At 43.7% G+C, this 16,618-nt stretch overlaps 2 protein-coding genes across 2 annotated transcripts in view; one reads left to right on the top strand and one right to left on the bottom strand.

Annotated features, from left to right (window-relative positions):
• Positions 1-15,392, top strand: part of LOC141432842 (dual E2 ubiquitin-conjugating enzyme/E3 ubiquitin-protein ligase BIRC6-like) — a 123,874-nt gene extending 108,482 nt beyond the window's left edge. The window contains 12 exon segments of the mRNA XM_074094638.1: positions 3,738-3,936; positions 5,053-5,264; positions 5,917-6,087; positions 6,408-6,594; positions 6,937-7,099; positions 8,026-8,143; positions 8,972-9,101; positions 9,624-9,841; positions 10,683-10,922; positions 11,412-11,600; positions 11,816-11,950; positions 12,862-15,392. Of these exon segments, the coding sequence (XP_073950739.1) occupies positions 3,738-3,936; positions 5,053-5,264; positions 5,917-6,087; positions 6,408-6,594; positions 6,937-7,099; positions 8,026-8,143; positions 8,972-9,101; positions 9,624-9,841; positions 10,683-10,922; positions 11,412-11,600; positions 11,816-11,950; positions 12,862-13,068 (2,169 nt within the window). The 3' untranslated portion in view covers positions 13,069-15,392.
• Positions 15,393-15,648: 256 nt separating this feature from the next.
• Positions 15,649-16,618, bottom strand: part of Ppn (proteoglycan-like sulfated glycoprotein papilin) — an 80,793-nt gene continuing 79,823 nt past the window's right edge. Inside the window, exon 67 of the mRNA XM_074094848.1 lies at positions 15,649-15,817. Coding sequence (XP_073950949.1) covers positions 15,772-15,817 — 46 coding nt within the window. The 3' untranslated portion in view covers positions 15,649-15,771. The remainder of the gene's footprint in view (positions 15,818-16,618) is intronic.

The raw sequence follows: 16,618 nt of genomic DNA, 5'->3' as shown, positions 1-16,618 counted from the left end.
ATTTAAAATAATGTATAGGTGGCACAGAAGCACAGATATAATTTTGGCACGTGTTTTCTACGGGATGTATGTAGACCACGAATACTCGTGAACTCACAATGTTAGTAAAGTTCAAAGTTGGGGACATTGACGACGCGTCGCGACGGCAGTTTAAATTTATACTAAAGTTTTCCCAATACCCTCACAGTCGTGTCACAACCGAACTTTTTCTGGTTAGTCGTACTTAACTAAAGGTAAACGCGGTCTGCTGTAATATAATTAATCGTGTATCAATTAAAACTGTCATTCGTTATACAGCCTTATCATGTTATAACTGATCAGTCAGCTGCGAGGCTTCCTATGTTCTACCTAGTTAACTCACACTCTGAGCGCTCGCAGCGAAAACGTTGCGCGCTCGCTTCGCTTTTAACTCGTTCGCAAATCGCCGGTGTGATAGGGATGTTGGGGCCTTATCACACTCGCGAGTTATGAGCGTATTTTCTATACACATATCAGTCGCGGCGAACTCGTTGCGTGATCGCCTTCATACAAAATGCGCTCGCTACTCGCAAGTGTGATAAGGCCCTTATGCTTGAAACAAACTGACGCCGGAGGCGGAGCGGTGCGGTGCGGCGCGGAGGTGGTGCCGATTGTAATAAGCGGGAAATAAGCGTGGCGCGGTATTCTGTGTGCCCTGGGTGACACTCTTTCCCGGCCAGGATAACACCGACATGGAAATACCGGCCCTGTTTTTTTGTGTACACGCCCATAGAAACTGACAGGAGCGCTTCTATGGACGTGTACACGAAAACAGGTCGGTATTTCCATCCCGGTATTATCCGAGCCGGGAAAGAGTGTTCATGTTAGATCGAATATTACACCCGGTACCGCCCCGCCACCGCTATCTGCGTGTTTCATGTTTTAGTGTATAGTTGGCACGCCAGGTCCCTGTGTGGTCCAAGTGGTGACTATGGTAGTTGTTGCAGACCTGATCGAGACGACGGTCCGCGTGCAGGTGGCGGGCGTGGAGGGCTGGTGCCGCCGCACGCCACGCTGGCGCAGCTGTCGGCGGCGGCGCCGCACGTCTTCGGCCGCACCTGCACCTCACGCTGCACCTCAACACTAGCGGCGACCAAACCCGGTCAGTACATTGCTGTCTTACTTTCCTTACTACCTCGCTGCCTCACTGCCTCGCACACATTTTTTTAGGTTCCGTACCCCAAAAGAAAAATCAGAACCTTATAGGATCACTTTTTGTCTGTCTGTCTGTCAAGACCCTTTTTCTCGGGAACGCGCGGAGGTATCAAGCTGATTTATATCAAATACTGAGGTCTACTGTCCCTTGGAGCTGTGAAAATATCAAACTTCTAAGCCAACGCAATCAGAAGATGCAGCCGTTTATGCTGCAAATTTCCGAAAATTTTACTCACAAGGGAATCAAACCTACAGGGTACTTCTCGTGAACTCGGAATCTTGAAATTTGGTATGAAGGTAGCTATTATAACACAACCAACTAAAAAGTCTGAAATCTTGATTTTTAATGTCTGTCTGTAAATATCAATGACCAATTGACCAATATAATCTGACCCCACACTGCATACACTGGATTTCTAAATCACTCGGAAAGAGCGAGAAATATCTTCAAGACACGATTCCGTTTACTTTACTTTTTTTTAATCGTATGGATGACAAACGAGCATATGGGTCTCATACCTATAAATATGTGTACGCGAGTCCGGCTCGCATTTCCCGTTTATTTTTTTTTCCATCACACTTGTTCGTAAACATCACCCTAACAAGCAAGCTAATTTGTATGCGCAAAACTTGTGCATGTTCTTTGGGTCAATCAACTTTCAATGTAGACGGTTGCCATGGTAACGTCTCTTGGGTCACTTATAAAAGTATGATTTATGGGGTACTAATCCACTAATAGTTATCAGTTGAGACAGTTTTAGGGCAATTCCTTCGTGGCTCATCTCCTAAGCATGCTATACATTGCAAACATTTTTCTAAGCAAATGGTTCACTGATGTTTGATGTCTCCTGAGTTACGGGACAATAATAAAATACTGAAAAAGTTATTGGTCACTCTTGCAAAATGCCCAACTATACACCATAGTATCGTACAGATGATGGTTTTTCATCGGAAAAGTCCGATCTCAATCGGAATACGACGGCACCCAAGGTGTCAATCAGTTATTGTGTCGGACATTTTTAAAGATATTTTTATATTCAATTGTTAATTAGTTACTCTGTAAATGTTTAAGTATTATTAGATTTGTGTCGTTTCTTAAATACATTAAATAAGTGACAGTTTCATTCCATCATTATGAAAGTTTATTATTAATGTTATCAACATACATAGATGCTGTACTATGCTGTGTGTGTATAAATTAGGTAACCGCTTACTAAGTATCTGGGGCTTGCGTTGAGGGTACGCAGCGCTAGTGTTGCCTACCCTGCTGCGTTGCGCTCAAACCAGCAGCTGCTCACCTTGCTAAGTATAATGTTGTTACAGAAAGCAACTCTAGCGGCACGTGGGAGGCTCTGACGCGGTCGGAGAGCGGTTTCGGCGCGGTGCTCCGCGAGTTCGGCGCGTGCGGCGGCCTCGCGCTGGTGGCCGCGCGCCTGCGCGCCCGCACGCCGCGCCGCCGCCGCCGCCCGCGCCCAAGCACCACCACGACCTCGACTGGTCAAGGTCGACGACCCCTATGAGGTGACGTATCGCTCAATTTCTACCGAATAAGCTTTTTCATTGTACAGTGGGTCAATCAACTGTTTAGTGTAGTTTGTTGCCTTGGAAACGTCTCCTGGGTTACTTGTTAAATGTATGATTTTATGGGGTACAAATTCGCTAAAATTTAGGAGCTGTGACAGTTTCAAGACAATGCCTGCAAGGCGTATCTTCTAAGCATCCTAATAGTGCAAACATTTTTTTTTAACAGCGTTTCATTGATGTCTCCTGAGTTACGGGGCAGAATAACAATAACATACATTAAAAAGTTGATGGACCCTGATGACACCCATGTAGTTCGAACTACGACGTGCAATACCGATCTACGTCTGGGTGTTCAAAGTTTTAATTGGTCTCAGTTCGTGGGTAAAAAAATAGAGGGCTTTCTTGGTAAAAAAAAATGTTCTATTTAGTCCGTCAATTAGATTATCAGATAGCTAGTCAACAAAAAGTTGGAAAACCCCCGACTTTGTTACTTCAAAGTTCAATATCTTAAATACGGCTGAACCGATTTTGATGAAACATGTCTAAGAACCATCGCTAGAAAACCGATTTGAAATAAAAAAAAAACGCATTCAAATCGGTCTACCCGTTTAAGAGCTACGTTGCCACAGACAGTCACACATAGCGGTCAAACTTATACAGCCCCTCTTTTTGCGCCGTGGGTTAAAAACATTGGTGGACGCGTGTTTTTTCTTTTGTCAATCAAACAAAAAATTACAGACATTAAAGATGTAACGCTCCAAATTTCGAGACCGGAGGTCCGTGAAGACGCTTTTTCTCTCAAACTTATTTCGTCGTTGATACTGCAATACCGCGCAACTAGCATTTTCCATAAGGTACAATTTTCATTGTCAGATCAGTACAATGTTAGTACTGTTCTGACAGTGAAAATTATACCTTATGGAAAAAGCTAGTTACGCGGTAATGCAGTATCAACGACGATTTGTTTACCCAGGAAACTAGCCACCCATTTATCAGTGAGTCGCGTCGTGTTTTACCGTATCGCTAACGTTTGTTCTCAGGAGGTGGTAGAGCTAGGCGTGAGCTCGGCGAACAACGGCGCGGAGGAGAGCGGGTGCTCGGGCGTGCCGGCGCACGCGCTGGTGGCGCTCGGGCTGCTGCTCAAGCTGGGCGGGTACGCGGCCGCGCTGCTCGACGAGGGGCCGCGCGCCGTGCAGCTGCTACGGCTGCTGCTCGGGGTCACGCACGACGAGGACGGACGTCAGTATAACAAACATCGCTATTTTAAACTAACCGTGCAGCCTAAGATTTATAGGTCGATCGACTTCTTTCTTATACCTTGTTGCCATGATTTATGTCCCTTGGACAACTCTTTAAAACCATGAGTTTCCATTTTCTGTGGTTAAAATTCATCCAGTGTTAATTTTTGCCTCCATTGTTTTATGGAATATCTCCTAAGCACATTAGTAGCATGTATTGTAACAGTTTTTTTAAGAAACTCTGTCACTGTTGTCTCTTGGACAACGGGGCCGAATAACAAAGAAGAAAAAGTTGATTGACCCTTACATCTGACCTGATGAGTAGACATCGGTGACACGCTCATTATGGTATCAGTTTAGTCCATCATTCTGGTCTGAATGACAACAGCATTACCGTGTAAACCTTTCTAACTGACGGACTGATGAAAATTAAATGTTTGCAATAATATTCGTTAATCTGATGTGAATAATAACCAAAGTTTAACCGTTACGCCGTTAAAGCCGTTCCAAAAAAAGAAGCCGATTATTTTAAAAGGGCTAAAAAATTTAATGGAATGTGTAAATGACCATCATATCAATATTAAGACTCAACTCTGGTTTGTCTGACGTTCTTCTTCTTTTAGTGCTAGTTTTAGTCTTGATGCTGTATTGTGGTGGTACTTATGGAACCAAAATAAATCTCTCTTTCTTTCTTCGTCCTTCCCGTCTGTTGTTCAACTTGAAATGAAATAATTTGAGAATCTGCTATGGCGTGCAATGAGTAGGCAGCAGGATAGGCAGCTCTAGTGCCTGGTACCAACTGCCTGGGGTAGGCAATGAGGGCTATCGCGTATGAATTCGCCACTAGAGGCGCTAGTGTAGCGTGAGGTCTCCGAAATGTCAAATCTCATAGTTTTTGGGTGAGTTACGCGGGTTTATTTATAATTAGAATAATTTTGTGAATATTTTGCAATATCTGAAATTAATTATGGCAAATATGCGTTCCGGGGCAATGAATGTCTGTGTTTTGAGACAGTTTTGTCTTTCGGAAACCTTTGTCCTCATTGTCCCATAGCCCTCATTGTCCCAATACACGTCAACGAGAAGCTGTATGGTTATAGTCGGTATGTTTTGGCAGGCAGCATAGTGGTGGGCGGCGGGGGCAGCGGCGCGGCGGGGTACTCGCTGGGCACGCTGCCGTTCCGCGTGGTGTCGCGGCTGCTGGAGGCGGCGGCCCGCGGCACGGACGACGGCCGCGCGCTGCGCCGCGCGCTGCTGTCGCTCGGCGCCGTGAGGCTCGTGCTCGCCTGCCTCTCCGTCTTCACGCACCACCGGCCCGCCTCCACTGACGTTAGTATATCGTACCGTTAGGGCTGGTTTACACGTATTCAAGTCATCAAGTAGTTAACTAAATTTCAACTCTGTTTTAAGCGACTTAATTTAAAGTAAGCGTTTACACGTTCGCATCGGCTAAGTTCTTTAGTTGACCCGAGATGAACGGCCAACGGCGCGTTCAAGTCATTAATTCAACTGGTTATTAACTAAATCGTGCCTGTCCAAACGTGTCAAATGATAATTCACGCCCACCCACAACTGAAAAATAGTCAAAATTTTACTTTACTTGTTCACTTGCACGCTTAATTACAACTTATTACTAAATTTATTATTTACACGCTTTAAGTCGCTTAAATTTTAGTTACCTACTTGATAACTTAATACGTGTGAACCAGCCATTACCGATCCGTTAACTTTAAGGGAACATTCAACAGGTCGAATGAAGTGAATTTCTCCACGACACAAGTGGCCTTAACTCTTAAGATGATTAAATTAAAGCTTTTTTAATTCGCACTTAATTAACAAAGGAAGGTCAAAAATGTGACTTTTCATGTCGCACAATTTTGTTTTCACTGTTAGGTTTAGTGCACGTTTTCAACTGTATCTTTTTTTGTGGCAATAAATAATTTATTTCTTTAAACTACTTTTGCTTTGTATCGTATTGCAGAACAGCCAGACGTCGAACGGTTCGTCACTTGGCAAAGGCGACGAGAAGAGCCAGCTGTACTGGGCGAAAGGCACCGGCTTCGGCACCGGCTCCACGCAGCAGTCCTGGAACGTGGAACAGGCGCTCGTGCGCCAGAGGACTGAGGAGGAACACGTCACTGTGCTCCTACAGGTCAGTTCATCATCATCAACAGTTTCAGCTCATTTAGAGCACCACGCTACGACTGTTGGCCGAAGGGTGTCGTGTTCCGTTGTTATACGGTAGCGACGAAGATGACTTTTAAAATTCCCTAAGTAGTTTTAATAAATTGTATTTTTTTGTACGGTTGTTTGCTGACAGTCCATTTACTATGACGTCCAATAAACTTAAATCGCAAAGTCGCGCTTTGGATTGTTAGTCAAATGTTAATTAATTTGGTGAGTTTTATTTCGTTTCACGTGTTCATATAAAATCTTAATAAAAAAAAAAACAATATAATGCACAATTCACAGGTATTAGCATCATATATGAATCCCGGTGAGAAATGGCCGCCCGAGGAGAGTTCGGCGGAGGTCGACTTCGTGAGCGAGAGCGAGCGCAGCGAAAGCGAGACGCAGGAGCTGCCCGCAGAGTTCATCGACCTCATCGCCAACAGTTCTTTAGTTCCCGCCATCTGTTCTTACCTTAGGAATGACTCTGGTTAGTTTATTTTTGATTCTGTCTGATTATTTTAAAGTTTTTTAATCATCTAATACGGCTGCTCACCTGAGTGGTCATGTTCATTATGATACCATCGATTACTTGCAATGTTCATATATATATATATTTTATAAGTAAAATAGCAGAGTTCGGTTTGGACCTGAACGTCTAGAGATGCCGCAAAATTATATGTACTAAGTCAGTGGGGCCCAATTTATACTATTCGGTGGTAATTTTTATCTATTTTTATGTACATTTCGAATATGTGTAGATAAATGTTTCTCTCAGATGTAGATAGGATGGCAATGCAAGTATAAAAAAAATGTTGTATCTCGTGTGTAGTGTTGGACATGTCCCGCCACATCCCCCTGTACGTGTGCGTGCTGCGGTGCGCGCGCGCGCTGCACTCGCTGCGGTCGCGGCGGCTCGCGCCGGCGCTGCGCCCGCTGCCGCGCCTGCTCGCGCTCATGTCGCGCACCACCAACAGCTACGCCACCAAGCTGAGGTACCACACCACCCTGTAATGAGGGCTATCGTTTTTTGTCTCACTAGATGGCGCACTGTTGCGTGAGGTTTTTAACTATGGCTTTCAAAGTCTGTTTTTACGGGTGTGAAAACAAAGTTTAGATTAAAATCATATTTAATACACCTTAAAACCGTACCATAAAAATATCGAGCATGCCACAGTGTTGCATAGTCCCCGTTTTGTTCGGAAAAAGGGAGGAAAAAGATTTCCGAAAGACAAAACTCTCTGAAAACACAGACATTCATTGCCCCGGAACGCATATTTGCCATAAATTAATTTCAGATATTGCAAAATATTCACAAAATTATTCTAATTATAAATAAACCCGCGTAGCTCACCCAAAAACTATGAGATTTGACATTTCGGAGACCTCACGCTACACTAGCGCCTCTAGTGGCGAATTCATACGCGATAGCCCTCATTGACTCACTGCACGCCAATGAGCCGAGTTATACGTACTCTAAGTAGCTGTTGTCATTAATAAACCAGAATAGCATTTATTAATATCGTTCCTGAAAATTTTGTGGTGCGAATTCTTATATAGGTAGTGCCACGAGAGTTGAAGTGAATGATTACACACACAACTACAAGTCGTGTAATGACAGCAGGATTTTGACATTTGAAGTGATTTATTCGATCAACAGTACACACAAACACAATACTATACATCGTCGTGATGACACCATGTGATTTGACATTTGCACATTCATTTCATTCATTCTCCTTTTCTGCAATCAGTTATTTTTGTACCTGTGTGTGAAATCATTCACTTCAACTCTCGTGGCACTATCTATACTAGTAGTTGTATTGATTTTAAAAATAAACATATATACTTTATGAACAATAACTTATCTTATTAACAATAAACACGGCCGACAGCTATATCAATTCATATTTTGTTTCAGAATGAGTAAAAAGAACATATTTGGTAAAATGACGTATAGCCAAAGATTTAGCACATCAAGTAATTCAGAGCTCTCGGAAGAAGATGAGGGGCTCGCCGCACTCATAGCAGACATTCAGGTACATTGATTTTAATCTAATCTACTCATTGTATAAAACTTATAAATTTTATTTGACAAGTTTTTTAACTTACCCAGAGTTTTGGTAGTTTGATCAACATTTAATACAATTGTATAAATTGTATAAATTTAGTTTTTCAGTTTTTTTTTTATTATATTGTGGTTGTAAAAAACTAAAGCTTAACGAACTCTGTATCAAAATCGCTTCGAACACTTTTACGTCAAACGGTATGTATAGTATGAGGGAAGAAAGAGATGATGAACGCCCGCGCTATAGAAAATACAACCTCTGGTCTTCTAAAGGCGGCATGTACATAAGGGCCTAAGAATCCTTCCATACATAGGACCCCTAAGATCATTTTTATGTGGCAGTGACGACTGACATAGCTACGCTGGTTGCCCCATCTCCATTACCACTCAATGATTTAATTCTAATGAATGGAACAGTAGACCGATTATGCAATCACATGACAGTAAATGAAGGTATAGTCTCACGGATTGAGAAAGGGATGCTTGGATAGTTTGGGCATGTTGAGAGAATGAATGGAAGGAAACAGATTGACTAGGCAGATCTATAAGACGAGCGTGAATGGGAACGTTGGAAGAGGAAGGCCTAGATGAACGTACCACGATCAAATCGAGGGCGTTCTGAAGAAAGGTTGGGTCAGGAATACTCTAAACCGACGTGCATGCATGAAAATATTGATGAATGCAGAGGAAGCGAGAGTTGTAAGGCCAAGGATCGTAGCAAGTGGAAGGATGTAGTCTCTGCCTACCCCGTTGGGAAAGAGGCGTGATTTTATGTATGTAAGTTTTTGTGTGTACACAGGCGACGTCAGCGCTGATGTGGGCGGGCGAGGGCGAGGAGGAGGGCGGCGCGGGGGGCAGCATCCCGCGCGCGCCCGCGGCGGCCACCAGGGAAGCGCGCTACATCGACCTCATGCGGACAATGCAGTTCGGTTTGTACATCATGTTCATATCAGCCGTAGGACGCCCGCTGTTGGACGTAGGTCTCTGGTTGCTTCGGTTGGAAGCGACCTGCGTCCACCGTGAACCCGCGGCATTGACCAGGTTATACGTCCGCCTCGTTGGTGGACGTCTTACGCTGCGCTTGCCGAATCACGGTCACCATTCGAGAACTTTACTTTGTTTGGCTAGTACAGTCACCAGCAACAATATCTGACACAACAAGCGTGCATAAATATCTGATACGACTCTATTTCTAGGGCCGGAAGGACGTGTCAGATATTTTTGCACGCTCCGCTGTGGCAGATGTTAATGCTGGTGACTGTACACTTGCACACAAAACACTATACCGTAGTATAGTTGGACTTGGACCCGATGGCCATAAAGAAGCAATGACGAGAAGAAACTTGATTATGATTCATCGGTTGTTACGTAAATAGATCTGTGTTTCAGGATTTAAATAAGCGAAAATTTCAATCCACTTTACTCGTAACATAATTGTCGTACGTTTCCAGAAACGTTCGAAATGATAACGGAATGCGCGGAAAGCGGTTTCCGTTTCTCAGTCCCGTACCACTTCGAGGGCACGGTCCGAGCCGCCGGCGAGCGCGCGCACCCGACGCGCATGAAGCGACTGGCGCAGGAGGCGGCGACGCTCGCCACCAGCCTGCCGCTGTCCTATTCCTCGTCCGTGTTCGTGCGGACTGACACCGACCGGCTCGACGTTATGAAGGTATGTACAAATACACTTTCGCCCTTTTAAACTAGCCACATTGCATTCAAATCTACTGGTTTTTGATCGGGTAAAGTAGAGATCGACGGATTTTGCCGACTAATCGGCGCTGAGGTGTGGCCACATGCTAGTCGCTCGACGCTCGTTTCCAGCGATAAATGTGTCCACGTGACCCTATTTTGAATTTCCCGCGACTCAAAAAAGCAGCGTCAAGATGGCTGCTTGCAGGAATGATCTTGGTCTTGGAAGCTGATTTCTTAGCCTCCTTTAGTGGCAATCGTAGCAGTGGTAAAAATAAAAGAAATTGAGTGAATGAAAAAAAAACAGCTCAACCTTTTCAGCTTTATCACTATATGATTCATAATTCATTTATAATTCATTTATTTATTGCGTTTCATGTTGTACATGAGATTTTACATTATTATGATTTTATATTATGTCACGTGACGTGACGTGATTTGACGATAGAAACGAGCCTTAAGTGCGGCAAACGGTCTTGGTTCGTCGTGGTAGACAAGCTACGCGTCATGCTTTCATGTTGTACGAATTTAATTACTTTGTTTACGTTGGATTAACTTGCTACACCGGATTGTTGTGGTAGACGAACAACTAGTGTTCTTCATTAGTGTAATTTATAGTTAGTTATAGTCGCCGACTATAATTGACTAAAATGCATCCATATAGTCGACTTTCCCGACTACTCATTACATCCCTAGTAATGAGTTGCAATGATTGCAAACAGTTTTCTAACAAAGTTTATCAGTCATGTCATGTCTCTTGAGTAACGGGACAGAATAACAGCCCCTAAACAGTTGATTGACCCTTGTGTATTATTGTGCAGGTGCTAATAACGGGTCCGTCGGACACCCCGTACGCGAACGGCTGCTTCGTGCTGGACGTGTACTTCCCGGCGGAGTACCCCGCGGTGCCGATGCTGATCAACCTGGAGACCACGGGCCGGCACTCGGTGCGGTTCAACCCCAACCTGTACAACGACGGCAAGGTCTGTCTGTCCGTGCTCAACACCTGGCACGGACGCCCTGAAGAGAAGTGGAACGCACACACCTCCAGCTTCCTCCAGGTAAAACAATACACTGACGGGGTTTTTGGTTATGATCCGCCAAAGGAAAAAATGTTTACTAGAATATCTTGCGTAACAGAGATCACCGTAGTTTTGTATAAAGTTACTTAATGTGCAAATTCTACAAAGTACATGAAATTTTACATCTTTTGTAATAGGTGTAAGACGACGTTCGTTGATCTAGGTAGTTTGTTAAGTGAATATTATCTGCGGTACTAATCAGGAAAATTATTTCAAACCTTAATTATAATTAAATTAAATTCAAAATTAAAAAAAAAAACTTGAGTTCACATGTGTTGTAATGGATACGGCACAAGGCACCCTAGAGGTATTGTCTCGGATACGTCACAGGACATACGACTGCCCGGGAAGCTTTCCGGCATATGATAGGTATTGTCTCGGATATGTCACGAGACATGCGAAATGTCACATGCAATAAAAGGATTGCATAATCATAAGCTCGTTGTCCTAACACCGACGTGTCCGCAGGTGCTGGTATCGATCCAGTCCCTGATCCTGGTCCCGGAGCCTTACTTCAACGAGCCGGGCTACGAGCGCAGCCGCGGCACGCGCGTGGGCTCGGCCGCTTCGCTCGAGTACAACTCTAATATCTACCAGGCCTGCGCGCGCTGGGCCATGCTCGACCATCTCAGAAACCCTGAGCCCTGCTTCAAGGAGGTGAGACAGCTATACAGTAGCGTCGAGTGAACGTTTTCATTATGTAACGCGTAGAGTAAGAAAGAGTAATTCCTTTCACCAAAAAATGCACAATTCACTACCTCTTTTGGATATGTACAGTCTGTACTAAAAAATCTGTTTTGATATTGTTTGTTGTATGACAGTTGAGATTGTATGTTGTGTTGGCATCAGTGACAGTAGACGTGTACCCGCAGGTGATCCAGACGCACTTCTGGATGAAGCGCAACGAGATAATGGTGACGGTGGCGGGCTGGATCAGCGAGCTGGAGGGGCAGGGCGGCGACGAGCGCACGCAGCGCAGCATACAGCTCAACCTTATGGCGCTCAAGGTAACTGCTAGTAAAGGCCTCCACCGATACTTCCAATGCTTTCTGTCTACTGCATGCAAAGGGCCAAGAAATAGCCCTTTGCTAAACTACAAAAAAATACAATTAACACAACAGGAACACAGCAGATTAAACGTACAATTATATTTCGTCGCTTCATTCTTTGATATAACTTTAATATAATCAGGTAGTCCTTTAATCCTACAGGCAACATCACACGCTTTTAGAGAATCGATAGTTTCAATCTATAAAGTAAATCGACAACTCCCTACATCCCTATACTATCCTCCGTAATTCCACATTATTTTTTCGTGTCAGGCAACGAGCACACGCGTTCAAATAAAATATTCTCACCGGTTTCGAATATGTGACAATAGGCTCAAGCGCAGCGTTTACATGCTGCCGGCTTCTCTGATTTTCAGTCTGCGCCTGCTCAGGTTTCAGGCACGGCTTGCTCATCATTACTGCTGTATTGCGCTACACCGAAAACGATTTATCGTAGCGATATACCTATTCAGTCCGTTTGCATTTGGCAAATCGTTGTAGATTATTTCGTCTGTTGAATCTATCGGCGGCAGCAATTTGATTAATAATAATAAAAGTTATTTATTCAATAGTTTGTTTACAAGTTATCACTAATAATACAATCAAAATATTAAAACGGAAAGCGACTCAGCTTATGCCTGTACCTAATAAATTGTATTTGCGCAGTTATGTTTTAGCGAGTAGCTTCGGCACTCAAATAAATATAGCTATGTCTTATTTCTGGGAAAATACGATATAATGGAAATACTATTTGAACAGTATTTGTAATAAGTTATTTAGAGTTAATTGAACTATGGGGCAGTTTAAAGTATATCCTTAATATCTTTGGTATTATTACGTAGTTCTATAAGCGATGGTATTAATTTCAGCGACACTACGTGAAGCTACAAGAGGAGTTGGCGAAGCTGCCGGTCCCGCCCGGCTTGGAAGACTTGGACGAGCCGTTCACGCTGCCGGCCGCGCCTGCCGCGCCCGCGTCCGCGCCCGCTCCCGCCTCCGCCCCCGCGCCCGCGCCGCCCACGAACGAAGAGATCGACCACGACATGGAGAAAATCGTCTCACAGGTCCTCGACTGATGACCCCCGCCGCGCCCGCCCGCCCCCGGCCCCGTGCCCCGTCGCCAAAGTACAAGTATCGCGACGAGCATTTATAGTTTAGCGACAACCCCGACCTATATTATTAGCGCGTTTATATTGTTCGTATAGAATATTTATATATTTGTAGTAAAAGTTTCGTTTTATAGTTTCTTTATTTCGTAAGCTGTAGTGGGACCTCTGTTTAGTTTAACACTTATTGTGATACTAAAAAGGGCCGCGCGCCCGGTAAGCTATTTAAGGAGGGGGACGGCCGGCTGCTCGCGGCGCGGGACGGACGACGCCGTATCATTTTGACCGAAAACGCTCCATGTTGAGGTTTTTGTTTCTGTGCTGGATATTGCGGTGCGGTGATCACCGCGAGCCGCGCCGCGCGCTCCACACGTGCGTCCTGTGACCCGCACACGCCGCGATCACGTGTAGCAGACAAACTCGACACTTGTTTGAGATTAAATCGGTACTAACTCCACTAACGATCGCTTGCGCGTTGGGTGTCTTTGGATGCCCCGTTGAAAACATTCGCTCTTAATCTCTTTTCTTGTGGTTCATTTATTCTTTATTTTGAACTACTACTACATGTATTTTTCCTTTATGTCAACATAATACTCTGCACTGCAATTTCAAAGAGGCATTCAAAGGCTACTACGTAAATATTGTTTACCATGGAAATCTGCTTGGACCAAGAATTATTTCGCTTTTAGAAATGTATTCGTGATTTTAATAAAATGTGTTCAAGTGCAATGACTGGCTTGTACTTCCGCTCCTTTTGAAATAAATGGTTTTCCATTTAATGGATTTATTAGACCAACAATTTACCTTGACCAGTATAGTCAGCATCAAATAGAGCGCAATGCTTGTGTTTATAATCTATTACACACACGATTGAAATAAAAACGTGATTGTCCATTTCCGAAATTGGCTGCGCCGGCCGGTTGGATGCTCGCCACGTCGCTGCACCACGGTAGACGACGCTTGTCGACGCTGACCACTCAGATCCTATTTGAAAAGGCATAATTACACCTTATGATATTGTATAACCAATTCCACAAAAAATTGCAGAACAGTAAACCGGTGATGCTTCTTAAAAACTGGATCAAATTTGCATCGAGACAATTGTATTAGTGACGTATTTGACTCCGAGTCGCGCTCGGCTTTTGTCTATGTAACGTAGCGAGGTGTAGTCGTGTGTTATATTATAGTATTGTATATTGTGTACAAATCCTCACGTACGTATTTGTCACAAATGACTTTGTTTATTTAAGTCTTTATTTGACTTCCGCACACATTTCTCGTACTGTGACGTCTGTTCTGTGTTCTTATTGCGTTATTCTAATCGCTTTCTCTTCCTGTTGCGCTGAGCCGACGTCAGTCAAATAACACGAACGTAGTTAGCGGTTTGATTTACGTATTACGGCCGTTTGTCCGACCGTTTGGAATGAAAATCACATTAACATGTAGAGAGAACCTTATAGCTTATAGGATAAAGTCTGTAACTGTATTGAATTATGCCTGTCGTGGAAACCGGTTCATTCCAAGCGGTCGAATGGTTTTATTTCTGCTAGATCATCATGAGACCGTCCGTTTTATTTATTTGATAATTTGTTTATTTAACTACACTAAGGGGCTGTTTCACCATCCAATGATTAGCGTTAACCGACGGTTAAATGTGATGCCATCTCCGTCTATTCGAACAAAACGAATAGAGACGGCATCACACCTAACCACCAGTTAACACTAATCAATGGATGGCGAAACAGCCCCTAAGTGTCGATGCTCTAGCTTGGGGTCCATGTACTTAGTTAAACCTGCGCGGGTACCGTTTGAGCTACAGCTAGCCTCGCCGAGTGCGAGCGAGCCAGCGGTCGTCGTGCTCCCTCGCCGTCCGGGGCGAGCGGTCGCACGGACGGTCTCATTGCGGTCTGGCAGCGTTTTACTCGCTCATTATTTTGTTTCGTAGGCGGCGATATTCGTCCAATAATGTACATTAAATTATAATTTGATGTATATATAAATCTTTTTACGTTTTAACTTTTGTATTTAAGAATATATAATTATTGTAAAAGTATCGCAATTTGGCTCTCAAAGAGTGGAGGCGTGGAACAAAACGAGCTCATTTAGAAAATTATAATGGCACGGTTTAGTGAATTGTGAGTGGCGCAGCCGTCGGTGGGCGAGCGACGCGGCCGCCCGGCCCCGCGCCCCGCCCCGCCGCGCCCCGCCCAGCGCTCGCCACCGCGGACGTAGGGTTTCTTGTTGAATTTGACTGTGAATTTCGGAATGTAAATAAAAATTTATGTTATCGCAACTTTCTTTTGTTTCATTCCTTATTGATACGTTCACTATCCACATACAAAATTATTTGACAAAGCTGAAGTTTTTCCACTTTGGGAACAGTTTGAAGTTGTGAACCCATGTGCAAGCACGAACTTCTGAAAGAAAGCTTCATGACCGGGACGGCGTTAAGAATTCTTGAATAATCTCAAAAATAAAACACGTACTTCTCTAGTAAGCTTTAATTTTTATATTTACAGTGATGTCACAAAATAAAATTCACTTACATAATTACAAAATTATTATGACTTGTAGTTTAAAGTGCTATTCCACATTCTTCTAGATACTTAGAAATAAATCATTTATTTCCCACTGACTAAAACATGAAAATGCCTTTAACGACCTAAAACAGATCTAAATTCCTGCGTAGCCCGCCTCCATGCACGACTTGCAGCAGAACCTGGGAAGTAATAATTATCTAGGGCCCAATTGCATAACAAATTACAAGCAAATAGTATTAGTGAATTTCAATACAAAATCGCTAATACTTAGCTTGTAATTTGTTATGTAATGAGGATTTTCACAGAGGCGAAATATCACTAGATGGCGTTAGTACATAGTAGGTAGTAGTAGTAGTCATTCAACCAATCACGGGCTAACGTCAAACGGACCTCACGACACTAACGCCATCTAGCGATATTCTTAATTTTACGGGCCGAATGTCTGTGACGTGGAATTTATACGAATAGACGTAACATCGTAACACTGAATCTTCAAATGAAAATTCACCCGATGTACAGTCGCCATTAGTATATTGACGACCAGATAGCCAAGTGGTTAGAGAACCTGACTACGAAGTTTGAGGTCCCGGGTTCGATCGTGCAAGTTGCGTAACATTGCGGCGCTCGAGCCACTAAAAACTCGTTGACTTACACACATATTACCCCCTAGGGGTTTAGCCATTAGGGGGTAATCTGTGACTTTACACGGCCTCGCGATGTGAACTTACATGATTTTTCCTGCTGGTCTAGACCAGCAGGAAAAATAACCGATAAGCCGATGACAAATAACCCTGACAACTACAGTAGAACCCGCTTAAGACGATTTTGAGGGGACCTAGCATAAAAAAACGTCTTAACCGGGAAATCGTATTAAACGTGAAAAAAAACTAATACCTATATTTGAATTCAATGGAATTAATCAATCTGGTAAACAAATGTGGTGACTGACATTGACACTTGTAATTCTTCGCAGATGAAGT

Source organism: Choristoneura fumiferana, chromosome 11 (assembly GCF_025370935.1).
Source record: "Choristoneura fumiferana chromosome 11, NRCan_CFum_1, whole genome shotgun sequence".
NCBI lineage: Eukaryota > Metazoa > Arthropoda > Insecta > Lepidoptera > Tortricidae > Choristoneura > Choristoneura fumiferana.
This window is presented reverse-complemented; position numbering and strand designations above follow the sequence as displayed.